This window comes from Myotis davidii, unplaced genomic scaffold (genome assembly GCF_000327345.1).
Source record: "Myotis davidii unplaced genomic scaffold, ASM32734v1 scaffold96, whole genome shotgun sequence".
NCBI classification, from domain to species: domain Eukaryota; kingdom Metazoa; phylum Chordata; class Mammalia; order Chiroptera; family Vespertilionidae; genus Myotis; species Myotis davidii.
In genome coordinates this window covers 7,687,637-7,702,303 of record NW_006289416.1, presented here as the reverse complement: position 1 = coordinate 7,702,303, position 14,667 = coordinate 7,687,637, and the positions used below count along the sequence as shown (strand labels likewise).

General features: G+C 46.3%; 1 protein-coding gene across 1 annotated transcript in view; it reads left to right on the top strand.

Moving 5' to 3' along the window:
* The first annotated feature begins 6,394 nt into the window (after positions 1-6,394).
* Positions 6,395-14,667, top strand: part of GALR1 (galanin receptor 1) — a 16,791-nt gene continuing 8,518 nt past the window's right edge. Inside the window, exons 1-2 of the mRNA XM_006761903.2 lie at positions 6,395-7,679; positions 11,088-11,153. Of these exons, the coding sequence (XP_006761966.1) occupies positions 7,005-7,679; positions 11,088-11,153 (741 nt within the window). The 5' untranslated portion in view covers positions 6,395-7,004. The remainder of the gene's footprint in view (positions 7,680-11,087; positions 11,154-14,667) is intronic.

The window sequence follows — 14,667 nt, the reverse complement described above, 5'->3', positions numbered from 1 at the left end:
CTCATGTGTAATTTAGGTTACAGACAAGGAGCTTGTTCTGTTCCTCTCCAACCTCCCCCATCTTTTTAAAAAACAATCCCTTTGTCTTTCTTTCTCTCTTCACTTATGACTTACCTTCTAAAGATTTTATTCCCTGCCTCTAAGTTATTTTCAAGTTTACCTTTTTAACTAATCAGAGCATGAGCATTGTCAAGGCAATAGAAAAATCAAGATGAATTTGAAAATACTGCAGCAGTTGTTTTTATTATTGATTTAACTATTAAAATCATAAAAATAAGCAGTCATTGTGGAGAAAAGTCTGAAAGTTTAGAGGTGTAAATGAACACGCCTGCCTGTTCCTGGTCTGGCAAGGCATGCTGTCCTGTGAGCCCCACTCTGGGAAATCACCACCAATCGTTCTGCATATGTTTCTAGACAGCCCCTGGCACACGCAAAGATATTGCTGTCATAATTTCTTCTACCTTTTTTGTTTAAAAAGGCACTGTACTATGTGTTCTCTCTTACAACTTGGTTTCTTAACACATTTCTTGAAAAACTTTGCAGCGATCATTATAATTCTACTTTACTCTCTTGTATGAAAAACATTTGGTTAAAAAATATGCTATTTATATGGTAACAAACAAATAGTGCAGAAGGGCCTAAGGCCAAGAGTCACAGTCATACACACACCAGCCATTAGCATGCTATTGCCCAGAGGCCATTGCTTGGGACTGTTTCTATTTTCAGTTCTATCAGAAGGGGCATGCATGACTCTAGGTAACATATTTCTATCTACTTTTCTATTTGCAGCATCAGACAATATTTATTTATTAAGTCCCAGATAGGAAAGATGAATATTTTGCATCCTAATATGGATTACATTCTTGATTAATTTAGATTTTAACATAGAATCTTTAAAAACTATTATTCTTAACTATTATTATGTCCAGTCATTATTTATTTATTTATTTATTTTTGTTAATTATCACCCAAGGATAGTTTTCTTTGCTTTTAGATAGAATGGGAGGGAGGATGGGAGGGACGTGGGGAGAGAGAAAGAGAAACATCATGTGAGAGAGACATCAATTGGTTGCTTCCCACATGCACCCCAACCAGGGCTAGGGAACAAACCTGCAATCCTTGACCCTTTGGTGCTAAGGCCAACGCTCTAACCAGTGAGCAACTGGCCAGGGCTATGTCCAATCATTTTTATTTTATTTTATTTTTTAAAATATAATTTACTTATTATCACAGTTTTTTAAAATATATTTTATTGATTTTTTTTTTTTAACAGAGAGGAAGGGAGAGGGATAGAGAGTTAGAAACATCTATGAGAGAGAACATTGATCAGCTCCCTCCTACACACACCCTACTGGGGATGTACCCACAACCAAGGTATATGCCCTTGACTGGAATCAAACCTGGGACCCTCCAGTCTGCAGGCTGACGCTCTATCCACTGAGCCAAACTGGTCAGGGCTCCAATCATTTTTAAATAACAGCTTTATTGAAGTGCAATGGACATACCATAAAACTCACCCTTTTGGAGATTACAGCTTAGCAGTTACTTCCAGAGGAGTGCAGCCATCACTACTATCTAGTTCCAGAGCATTTTCACTGCACCAGAAAGAAGCCCCAGCCCTTGTCCTGCCTCTGGCAGCCACTGACCCACTGTCTCTCTCTGTGGATTTGCTCATTTTGGGCATCTTAGGTAATTTGAGTTATGAATTATGTGGCCTTTTGTGACTGGCCTCTTTCACAGCATAATACTTCCAAGGTTCACGAATCAGTACTTTATTCCTTTTATGGCAAACTAGTGCCCTGGTGCACGGATTCGTGCACATTGAAAGGAAATTAATTAGAAGGTGGCCGGCGGGGTGGGACTGGGCGAGATGGACAGGATACACCCTGGAGCCAACCTCCCATGGTGCCTCCCTGGCTGGCTGCACCTGGGGTGGTGCCGTGGCTCGAAGGGCATCTGCAGAGTGAGCGGGATCCCTCCAGCAGCTGGGGTCCCTCGGCCTGGCCTGAGGGGATCGGGCTGAAACCAGCTCTCCAACATCCCCCAAGGGGCCCCAGATTGTAAAAGGGTGCAGGCCAGGCTGAAGGACCCCACCTGTGCTATATATTCCATTTTATGGGTAGTCAAGATTGTTTATCTATTCATCAGGTTTTTTTTTTCATTTGGGTATTTTAAGTAAGGCTAGTATGAATATTCATGTACAAGTTTTTGGTTGCTTTTGTTTCATGTGTGTGTAGATATATGTTTTCAATTCTTTTGGTTTATACCTAGAAGTAGTATTGCTGGCTTAAATGAAAACTCTATATTTAACTTTTTGAATTAAACTCAAATTGCCAAAACAATTTGAAAAGGTGTTAAACTCTTTTCTAAAGTGGCTGCGCCATTGTACATTCTCACCAATGAGGGAACGGTTCTACTACATCTTCATTAACACTTGTTTATTATTATTATTATTATTATTATTATTACTAGAGGCCCAGTGCATGAAATCATACACCAGTAGGGTCCCTTGTCCTGGCCTGCGGAACCAGGCTGAAACTGGCTCTCTGACATCCCCCAAGGGGTCCCAGATTGTGAGAGGGTGCAGGCCAGGCTGAGAGACCCCACTGGTGCATGATCAGGGCTGGGGAGGGACGCAGGGAGTTGGCCAGCTGGGGAGGGACTGCAAGAGGGCTCTAGGGCATGTCCACTCAGTCCCGATTGGCTGCACCCCAGCAGCAAGGTAACCTACTGGTTGGAGCATCTGCCTCCTGGTGGTCAGTGCACATCATAGTGAGCAGTTGAGCAGCCTTAGCATATTATTAGCATATTACCCTTTGATTGGTTGACTGGCCAACTGGAGGATCAGACGACTGGACACTTAGCATATTAGGCTTTTATTATATAGGATAACCATTCTAGTGTGTGAAGTGATATCTCGTTGTGTATGCAAGTGTGCATGTGGGAGTATGAGTGTGTGTGCGAGTGTATGTGAGTGTGTGTGCTGGGGAGAATTCCAAAATAAGCTGTTCAAAGCCACCAAAAAATGGTGGCTGTGAGTGAGAAAAGGTTACTTGATGTCCCCAGGTGACATCCTCCCAGTCCAAGAGTGGAGAGCACAGGTGACATCAAAGCATTTGTCCACACAGACACTTTAGGGCAGGCGGAGGAGAGGAGTCTGAGGGCTGATGGAGGATGTGGCTGGTGTGGCTGCCGTGGCTGGGGCTTAGGAGCAGAGAGAACTGGTGTCATCTCAGAATCCAGGAGGCAAGTCCATGGCAGCCGCAGTGACAGCAAGCAGAGCAGCCTGCTCAGGGCTGGGTCTGGGGGGGATGAGAAGAGAGCCAAAGGTTTCCCAGGCTGGCTCACACCTCCCTCTGGAGACCATGACATTGAAAGACATCCATCCTGAGGAGGCCCATGGTCTGAGCAGATAGGGAACTGAGAACATAGAAAGGCAATGACAGAGGCCCAAAGGTTTCAGCAATGGCTGCAGAGGGACAGGGGCTGCCTCTCAGCACAGGGTAAGTCCTTCCCTCCCAGAGCTGGAGCTGAAATAGGAACCTGCCCAGAGGCTGACAGTAGCTCCATGGAGAAGAGAGACGGAAGGATCTGGCACTGACCTCCATATTTACTCAGAAGGGACTGGGAGTCTTGAGAGCAGGAAATGCATGCCTGTGGCACACAAAATATGATCATTATGCTGAGAAATGGAGCTGAGACCTTTGTAAAATACCAGGATTCTTGAAGGCTCCACCATCAGTAAGTGAGCCAGCTATACAAGCTCTGCTGCCAAAGGAATGCATGAGTCAGCTTTAGTTAGGTTAACAAGTTCCTTCTTCTCCCCATTTTAAGGTGAAACAAATAAACAAAAAATAAATCCAAAAGATGTAAAACAAGAGGGATTAAAAAGAAGCATGGACATAGAAAACAAATGGGAAGAATAAAATAAAATGTTAAAAATAAGTTCAGATGGATCAATAATAACAATAAATATAAATGTACCAAACTCTCCAGTTAAAAAAATTAGAGATGGTCAAACAGCTATGTGCTGTATCCAAGAGCTACTTCTAAATCACAGGACATAGGAAGTTTACAAATTATCTAACAGGCCAACAAAAAGCAAAGAATCTTGACATATCAATGGTAATACCAGGCAAATTATACCTTCAGGAAAAAAAGCATTATGAGACCCAATGTATAACCTTAAAATAAATAAAAAACAGTTTATTATTTAAAAACATATGCATATGTCACAAATGTATAAATAAATTACTAATGGACAGCACAGGTTACCTGGAGATGGTGAGGTTGGGGGTGGAGGTTGTGATTTGGGGAAGTACATAAAAGTAGTTGTAATTCTATTGACAATTTTTTGTTATTCTAAGCTGGGTGGTGGCTACATGGGTATTGGATATAATTTCTTCATATATGTCCCATGTTGAAAAGAGTTTATAACAATAAAAAAAACCACTCTCTTCTAACTATTATTACAAATAACTTTCAGAGCAATGAGCTGTCCACCACAGAACATCATGAAAGTGTAGATCAGAGAGCCCCTTGGGAGAAATAGTAACTCTGATGGGCAAGGCGATTTAATGAGATTTGGCGGCATCCTCTTAGGGAAGATAACAATGTTCTTGTTTTAGCAAGATACTTGGATAAGCAAGTTACTTATACTCAATTTTGTCCTCAGGGAAATGTGTGTGGATAAAACAATTCCCTTGCCAGAAACTCCCTTATCTTGTTAGGTTGTAAGTTCCTTGCAAGAGAATCATTAGTATTAAATTGTCAAGTGATGGTCATTGGTGCTAGTTCAACACCAAAAGGAATCCCAATTAGGGGTGTGGTGAAGAAATAAACTTTATTCAGTGCAATCAGCTCAATTGTGAAACAGTAGTCTAAGAGGCAGTCCTGGGGTAAGGCTCCTCTCCAGCTCTGCTCTGCTCTGGTCCATTGAGACAGCTTTGGTGTTTCAGCCCCATCAGGGAAACACAGTCTTCAGTCTCAGCTGGAAAGGGAGCATGCACTCTTTGAGCCAGAAGGGAAGGTGACTTATATAGAGAGAAATCCCCACCCCTGGTCCCTGATTGGCCCATCATCATGCAAATTAGGACTCCAAATCCTTGCAGTTTGATTGGTCAGAATGAAGACACTCTGATTGGTTGGTAAAAATGCGGATGGAGGATATAGCTGCATAACTCCAATTGGACAGGGAAAGCCTCAGTCCTATTGGTTGAAATAGGATTCCAGTAACTCCTTTATAAGGGCTGGCTCAAATGGTGAAAACAGAGCAGGTGGGCAGTTCAGTGCAGTTTGCAGGAGAGTCCCCTGTGTAGAAATAGCTGTGGCCCTTCTTGGTCGGTAGCTTCTTTCTCAGGGTCCACAAAATGAAACAATGACTGAAAGTAAAGTACTTAGTACATAGTAGGTGTTCAACAAACTGCATTAAAATCTTTGTGGAAATGAAGCAGATTAGAACCAGTGAGATAAAAAGAAAGAGAAATGAGATACTACTTCCCAAACTCCGGAAGCGAGGATGACCCTGCCTCAGGGTTGTGCATGCTTCTATCACAGCACTCGCCCTGTCCCACACCTATATTTCTGTGTCCCACTGGACTCACCTGTGCTTTCAAACACTGTGTCTGGTGCAGGGACACTCACTAGCCATTTGGAGAATGCAGGAAACATGCAGGTGTTTTATAAAGTGACTGTAGGACAAATCATATAAACGCTGCAAATGAATGAACCCGTTTGGGCTCTCTAGTTGGGAACCAGATGATTACAGACGAGGATGACGTTTACTGACAGTTAAAGCAGCTCATTTTCTTGTTGTCATTACAACAGTGATATTAAACATGTTCTTTCATTCACAAACATTTCATGTTGGTGCTTCTGTCTCTGTCACTCAGATGAGCAATGCAAGGCAAAACTGATCTAAATTTGGATGATGGGAACATATACCTTCCCCCTTCATCTCACTTATGCATGTTTACAATGAAAACTCAAACAGGCTATCCCCCCCGCCCCCCGCCCCCTTCTTTCCCTTCTAGCGGTGGGCAGGGTGAGGGTGGGGATTAGGGATTTCACAGTGCCAATCACTGACTTCCTGAGGTTTATTAAAGGGCAGGGAGCGCTCTCACTGGGAGAAAGATGAAGGGTGCTGATGGGTGAGGAGGCTTGCTCACGCCTTGGCCTCCTGCCCGCGCTCTGAGCAGCTCAGCTGCCCTCGCCACTGGGCCTGTGCCGCAAGCGGAGCCACCCTTTTGCTGGACTAAGGCCGGTTACCACCTTGCAGAGGGCGTCTGATTCCAGTGAGGAGGTGGGCGGGGACCCACCGGGGACCCACCCTTTAGGATTGGTCTAGTAGTCCCTGGGCGGTGACTTCCGGGGGCAGGGAGGCTCCCAGGGGGCGCGGATTTCTCCTGGCAGTGTCAGCACTACCTCTCATTTGCAACAGACCGGAGCTCCCTACTGCCAACTGCCTGGAAAGCGCAGAAAGAGCGCTGGCTCTGTTGGCGACTTGGGACCCTGGCAACAGCTGGGAGTGGAATCGGTTGGGAGTCGTGGGGAGCCCTCTCCAGGAACCGCGAGGAGTCCTGTGCGCGCACAGCACAGCCCCTGGTGCGCTGGGGAAGAGAGCGGCTCCGAGCAACAGGTGTGGCGGGAAGCCACCCCCGGAGAGAGGGAATCGGTCGCAGGGATCCGGAGCAGGTAAAGCGCGGAGAGGGTTCTCTCCACCTCCTGGGCTGCACCACGGGTCCGCGCAGCGGGCCGAGGCGTCCGGGGAGGGGTTCCCTGAGCTCTCGGGACCGCCGCCTATGCCCGGGAAGGTCCAGCACTCAGACAGACCCGTCCAAAGACAGCGCCGCTAGGCACAGCCGCCCAGGCGCGTGGCCGCCAGGTTTGCTCAGACTGGGAAACGGGCACTCTGAGCTCGGGGCTGGGTCCCAGGAGGGACCCCCTGGGCACCTCTGTCCCTGGCAGGCAGCCCTCACCAGCGCGCCCGGGCGCCCCCGCAGGTCATGGAGTTGGTGGCCGGGAACCTCAGCGAGGGGAACGCGAGCGGCCCCCAGCCCCCTGCCCCGGACCCGCCGCCGCCGCTCTTCGGCGTTGGCGTGGACAACTTCATCACGCTGGTGGTGTTCGGCCTGATCTTCGCGCTGGGCGTGCTGGGCAACAGCCTGGTGATCACAGTGATGGCGCGCAGCAAGCCCGGCAAGCCGCGCAGCACCACCAACCTGTTCATTCTCAACCTGAGCATCGCCGACCTGGCCTACCTGCTCTTCTGCATCCCCTTCCAGGCCACGGTCTACGCGCTGCCCTCTTGGGTGCTGGGCGCCTTCATCTGCAAGTTCACCCACTACTTCTTCACTGTCTCCATGCTGGTCAGCATCTTCACTCTGGTCGCGATGTCGGTGGACCGGTATGTGGCCATTGTGCACTCCAGGCGCTCCTCCTCCCTGAGGGTGTCCCGCAACGCGCTGCTGGGCATGGGCCTCATCTGGGCGCTGTCCATCGCCATGGCCTCGCCAGTGGCCTACTACCAGCGCCTCTTCCACCGGGAGTCTGACAATGGCAACCTGACCTTCTGCTGGGATCAATGGCCCGACCAGCATCATAAGAAGGCTTACGTGGTGTGCACCTTCGTCTTTGGCTACCTACTGCCACTGCTGCTCATCTGCTTCTGCTATGCTAAGGTGGGCAAGGGGGCGGGGGCGGGGTTAGAGGGTAGTGCAGCTGGCTGCAGGGTGTGGGGTTCGAGGGCCCTGGGACTTCTCTGCATGTCCCTCACCCCTTTCCAAGCCCCACAGCGGCCTCCACCGTTTTGCCCTGGTCCCTGTCTCCACCACAGCTTTGCTGGTTTGATGTGGAGAAAGTTACCTGGACTTTGGGGGACACTGGGAAAGTTTGCACTGCACTTCCCAGAGTCCCACTTACCCTCAGGGCGTGGCCTCCTGCAACCTCAGGTTGTCCTGGCAGCTGACAGGCAGGTTCAGCCCCAGTTTCTAGGTACAGGGATATCCGCTCAGATTTAGCTCCTCAAACCTGGACAGCCTGCCTGAGCCTGCAGTCACAGGGGGCACTCCTCACTCTGAGGCTGTGGGCCTTTTGCCAGGGTGGCGGGGCCCACTGCCCAGCACTCAGTTGGGACATGAGGAGGTGATTCCCACGAGGGAGCTGGACGGGACCTGGCTCTGTAAAGCCATTGCCCTGGGGACAGAACTTCCCATTTTATTTCACACAGAAGTTTAGCCTTATAAACCCAGTGGGAAAGCGGTATTTCTTCACAGAGTCCTGACTGAGTCTCCAGAGACATCTTTGGTGCCATGAATAACCAGATGAGGTACAACAATAATTTTATTCAGTGCAGAAAGTATTATTCCCAGCAACAACATTTAATATAAGCCACCTGGATTTTGTTTTTTTCCCTCCCCCTACCATCCATGCAGAGTTATGTCTGTTCTGAATGGGGATAATTTTGGATATTATTTGAAAAAATGGCCCGCATGAAAGGAATAGGGAATTTAGGAAAGAACTCTAGCTTAGCTCTTTGGCAAATGGCTGGCTTACTCATGGGCTTCTGCTAATAGAGAGCAGAGCTCCCGCTGCACAGCACAGCAGCCTGACATGTGCCCTGGATCATTTAACCCCCAGGCTGGAGCTCTGGCCCCTGTTTTATTGATAAAGGGAAGGGGCTTTGGAGGAATGAAGCAGCTGACTCAAATCAGGAAGCTGGCAAATGGTTCAGGAAGGATTTCAATGCAGGGATTCCCTGTCCTCTGAGGGAGGGGACAGTGGTGAGGACCTTGGAGACATGATGCCTGGGACAAGAGGGGTTCACACATGGGCCTCTTAATTCATAATTACATAGATTAGAACTGAAGCGTAATCTCTTCATTGACCAGAAGTTTTTAGGTCTTCTTAATGGAAATGACTAGGTAAACTTCTAGGAATAAATTAGGCTACATGTATTTCATAGAGCAAAGTTTGAAAATGGTTTTTAAAAATTCAATAAACACATGGTCATAGGGATATTTTTAAATATGGGAATAGTTTGCTTTTAAGCATAAGTCCAAATCATCTTTTGAATTCAATGTAATTAAGCAAATTCACTTCATGCTCGAACAGATGGAGATAATATGTAATGTCAAGTTGTTTTTCTTTAGTTCAACCATCAAGTGTAAACTCTTCAGTTAAGGATTTTGCTACCTGAATGTTAAGTTCAGACATCCATTACTGGTGACATGCTCACCCCGCCAAGTGCCTCCACACCCCCAGATTGTATCTGATGCCCATGATGAGCTTGGCTCGGGTTTGAGTATATGCTTCCTACACACACTTCTAAGTGCATAGAACAATGCAGAGGTGCCACTACGACATCATCATTACTCCTAAAGAAAGGTCTTAGCAACCCATCATGACACCTACATTCTTTCTCTTTTTATGGCAAACTTTCACTGTGGTACATCAGAATACATTAATATGTGCACATAGCATAGACCACTAAAGCAACACAGAGCTAGGAACAGTACAGTTGGGTTTTTTTTCTCCATGAACTACTCAACAACACTTCTTAGGTGTTACTGAAATGTCATCCCATAGTTTGTTGAACAGACCCCCGAACAGCATTAAGGAGCAGATAACATTTGACATTTCTGTTTGGACTTCCTCTCCAGGTTCCCCCTCTGATTTTGTTTTGCTGCCTCTTCTTTGTTCCTCTTCTTACCCCTTGTCCTCAGTGACCAGTGTCTTCCTGTGGCCTCCTGCTGGGAGGCTGCTACCAAGAAACTTCTCCAGGCCAGTCCTCTCCAGGCAGCATCCTGCTTCGGGCTCTTACCTCCCCCCTTGAAAGACTTTCTCATTTGCTTCTGCAAAATCTTGTTCCATCCAGTTTTTGGTACCATGATTTCCACTGGCAGAACAGTAACCCAACCCATTGCAATGTAGTGAGGGCGATCCCAATGCTACTGTAGCAGGTGAAAGTCTTGTCTCATAGGCGATGCTAAACCACTGTAGGAAATGGGAAGTGTTTTAGCAGAGCTGGGGATCTGCTGCCAGAAATTCACACCCCAGTGACAGCTTAACCAGTGCAGGGCCCTAAGTTTGGTTGATAAATCCTGTGCTTTTCTGTTAGGTATGACTGATCACCTAGAAGTCTGCATCCAGTGCATGGGGTGGGCTTTGGCAATAAGTCCAATTTGATTAAATTATTTTCATGCTGCAGTGCCAGAGGGAAACGAAGATGCAGGCTGGAATGTGGTCGAGTTGTTGGAGAGACTCACTCAGCAACTGATGGACAGTCTAAAGCCCTTATAACCAGAGGCCAGTTTTCCTTAGATTTCCGCTCAGATGGGATATGAATGTAGTTCCCACACCTATCTTGCATGGGCCTGCTGGCAACTCCTGTACTACATAAAGCAAATGTTCCAAATTGTTTCCCCCATCTGCCACACTGGCAAGAGAAGACAAAGACAGTTTCTCTGATGAAGGAAACCCATGTCTCCCAAGGAGACTTCTGACAGGGCATTGATTGTCAGACCTCGCTGATAGTGTATGGATTGTGAGTGAGGCTGAATTCTCCAAGTGTGGGTTGTTTCACAGCTCAGCACAGTGATTATGGTTTGAATAAAGAATGAAAGGAGGCCTGGTGGGTAGGAATTTGCTTTAAGGATACTTGTAGTGAAGACAGGTGGCAAAGAGCAAAGAGCGACGGACCTCTAGCTTTTGTGCGTATCTAGGATTTAACATTGTGTCTGACGTGTATGGGGACGTGAGGATGGTGAGGATGGAGAACCTTTGGGGAGATCCAGGTTGAAGGTGGACCAACAAGGGTGGGTAGTGGTGTGGCTCTTTTTGGACAAAACCCTAGAGTGACTTGCACAGGAACGTTCTGTATCAGGCACTCTGCCCACGGTCTGCACCTGGATACGGATGCAGTAGGCAATTCACAGTCATCATTACATTATCAACTGATGTGCATTTCAATTTGAATGGTTTTGTAAATAGTAGTGTTACTCTTCCAGAGTGCCAAGAATTGCCAATGCAAAGAGACAGTGAATTATGGGACATGAGGCAAACCGATTTCATTAGTGTGTGTTTTTCAGGTCCTTAATCATTTGCATAAAAACTTGAAGAACATGTCGAAGAAGTCAGAGGCATCGAAGAAAAAGGTAATATTCACAAATCTATATTATTTATGTCACTGTTTACAGCTTTGTGTTTATTTTTATTTTAAAAAATATTGTTTAAATATATTTTTATTGATTTTAGAAAGGAAAGGAGAGGGAGAGAGAGATAGAAACGTCAATGATGAGAGAGAGTCATTGATCGGCTGCCTCCTGCACACCCCCTACTGGGTATCGAGCCTGCAACCCAGCATGTGCCCTTGACCTGAATCAAACCTGGAACCCTTCAGTCCACAGGCTGATGCTCTATCCACTGAGCCAAACCAGCCAGGACTGTTTTTATTCTTTCTTATCCTCATATCCACTCAATGCCTGTGAAACTTCAGTTCCTAAGAACAGGTGTTTGAAGGAAAGCTCTTACTGTTAGGTGTAGAGTGTAGACACAAGGTCAGGCATTGAGGGCCATGCAGGTAACTATTTTGCTGCATTAAAATGTAGATAGAGGGTTGGGGTTCTGAGTCTCCGTAGGAGCTGTGTTCTAGCTTGATTGGGATTGAGTGTAGTAGAATTACCACATCCAAAATTTGCATGATCTATAGTCATTTTATTGTGTATTTCCCATCTCTGGCGTGACCCCAGAAGGCCCTGGCTTGCCTGTCTTTGGAGGGAATCTGTCCCTTAAGCCCATGAGCAGATACTGTTCTTTGTCCCTCCTAGATCTATGCTGATGTTGGCCCTGGGCGGAGACTTACAACTGGGAGGAGGCCCTGAGGGGGATTCTACCCATTTAAAAAAATTTTTTTTAATTGATTTCAGAGAGGAAGGGTGGGGGAGAGAGAGGGAAAGATAGAAATATCAATGATGAGAGAGAAAAATCATTGATTGGCTGCCTCCTGCACGCCCCCTGCTGAGGATCAAGCCCACAACCCGGGCATGTGCCCTTGACAAGGAATTGAACTGTGACCTTCTGGTTCATAGGTCAGAGCTCAACCACTGAGCCACCTCAGCCAGGTCCCATTTTTAATGACTCTCTTATCAGGTGAATCCTGTCTAAACTGAGTAATGATAACCTGTCTAACATCTGCTATTTTTGACATTTTACATTTTGAGGAAAAAGCTATTTCACAAATCAGGGTTAATTTAACTCTTACTCAGATAACATCTGTATACTGTCTAATTTTAGAAAATAGAATGAGATTATTAGACAGTATGATTAGGGGAGAGGAGATTATAAACAGACATTGCTATTCTTAAATATTAGACATAACATCTTAAAATACGTTGTTTTTCCTTCTAAATATTTATTGTGATGAATGACACGTAATTTGCAGAAATTATACTTTAATCATATTTATTTTTTAAACTCCAACCTAAGTAAAGCACAGCTCTTCTAGACTTTTCTTGTTGATAAGCGATGATGTAGGAAACATACATCTGTTCCCAAAGGTGATGGATAGAAATGCTAGACAATTGGTTTAAAAGCCACAATCCAGCTTGCATTTGAAATACAACCAAATAATTTTTAGGAGAAGCAACTCACAGTGAAAGGCACAGCGTAGACGGCAGGCCTGTCTTAGTGCCCCTTCCAGTGTTTGTCCTTGTGTCCGGGCAGCCATCAGTCACACAGGCTTGTTCCAACATGTGGACCGGTCTGCACAGCAGCTTAAAAGTGTGGGGTGGAGTGGAGTGGGTGTTTCCTGCCTGTGCTCAGTGAGGCCTTGTTATGCTGGAGATATCCCAGTTTTTAATCTAACTCTTAGTTTCCCCTCTGAGCCACACTCCTCCTCTCCAAGAAAAGGATGCATTAAAAACCATTAAGGATTGTTAGACTTGCCCTTGGATGGTTATTTGCAGAGCTCTGCCCTGCACAGCACCAAGTGGCCATGGGTTCCGACCCTGCAGAGGGACAGGAATGAGCTTTGTCCACCTAAGGGCCCTGGGAGGGAGGATGCTGGCTGAACTTCCAGGAGGTGATGCTGCTCATACATGATACAGATTGTCACTGATGCTGGAGATTTTGTGCTCAGCAACAGGAATGAAATCAAGCATTTCTTTAAGGTTAGCTGGATCCTATCGGCATACAATGGTGATTTTAGTTCCTGTATTTGAAAAGTGTTGGAGAAAAACTGTGAAAGTCCCAGAGAAGAACACAGTGGTTTAAAAAAAATGAGAACAGGTCTTATAAGAAATGACAAGAAAAACTTCTGTTTTATTTTACAATAACAAGGCCTAAAGATTAGTAACTAGTTTAATAGTTACTTCATTTAATGTGTGTGTGTGTGTGTATAATGTGCATATGTATATGTGTGTATGTGTGTGTATTATATGTGTGTGTGTGTAATTCTTATCCTAGGAGAGGGTTTCAGTATTTGGAAGAGGAAGGCAGAGTTTCTCTTCCATTCTCACAGCCTCTGACCCTTAATAGCCTCTGGACAGATGTCAGAAGATCTCTTTTGATGTATTTAATTGCCTCCTTGTTTGCATAGAACAAATAAAGCATGGTGCGTGCGTGTGTGTATGTGTCTAAGAAAGAGAGAGCAGAGAGGTGCAGGGGAGGTTAAGAAGAGGGTGGAGAGAGGAGGGAGAAGAGGGAGGTCTGGGGTGGACAGCCAGGCTCGATGGGAAGTTCCTGAAGGCAGGGAACAGATGGGCTCCTGCCCCCGGGTCTCCGCACAGTGCCTGCTGGATGATGGCTCCATGGGGCTCGGATGGTGACAGCTCCTCACTTCAGCTTCACCTGTTCCCAGTTCCTGCTCTCTGTGGCTAAGTCCAGCTTCCTATCTCTGAGCTGTATCCATCCACACAGGGATCCCCTAAACAGCTGTCCTCCATGTTTGGGGGGAAATACAGAAGGAGGATGTAATTTTCACTGCGGGAATAATAGCAATGACAGCATAGAGTCCTGCGATGGAGCCAGCTAGACATAGGGGAATGCTTTCTACCACAGGCTGGTCAGATACTAAGATGAGCTCTGGAATAGCCATTGCAAGCCATCAGAATGGGACAGACATCATATGGGTTGGTCACGGCCAGGAGGAACCTGTAACAGGGGTCCTCTCGACACCATGTCAGCCACTGGGTTCTTTCACTGTCGCTTCCCCCTCTGGCTGGAAGTATGTAGCGAGCTCTTCGACTGTCATTTATACAATCACATCATGTTTTTCATCATTCTCATCTTTTAGCTACTTTTTGTTTTCTACCCAGCCTAGTTCCATTAGACATATTCTGAGCAAAATTCTTTGAAGAAAAAAACAGATATCTACAATGACTTGAAAAAGAGCGTCTCCCAGGAAGATGAGCGATGAATGTTTTTCAGATACTTTCAGCCTAAGGAGCAAAAAGAAACTAGGCTCGCAAGGTCCCACCCCCAGTGGAGGAGTCAGTGTATAGGCTCAGGATAACCTGCAGATGGTGGCCCTGGGCTGGGATTCCACCCTCTGCGTGGACTGCTGAGCACAGTGGCACATACACCAGGCTCGACTCTGTCTCTCATTCAGACCGATGCTGTAGGAAATGAAGAAAAGCCCTGTAAGAAATCATCCCCATTATCCATAGAAGG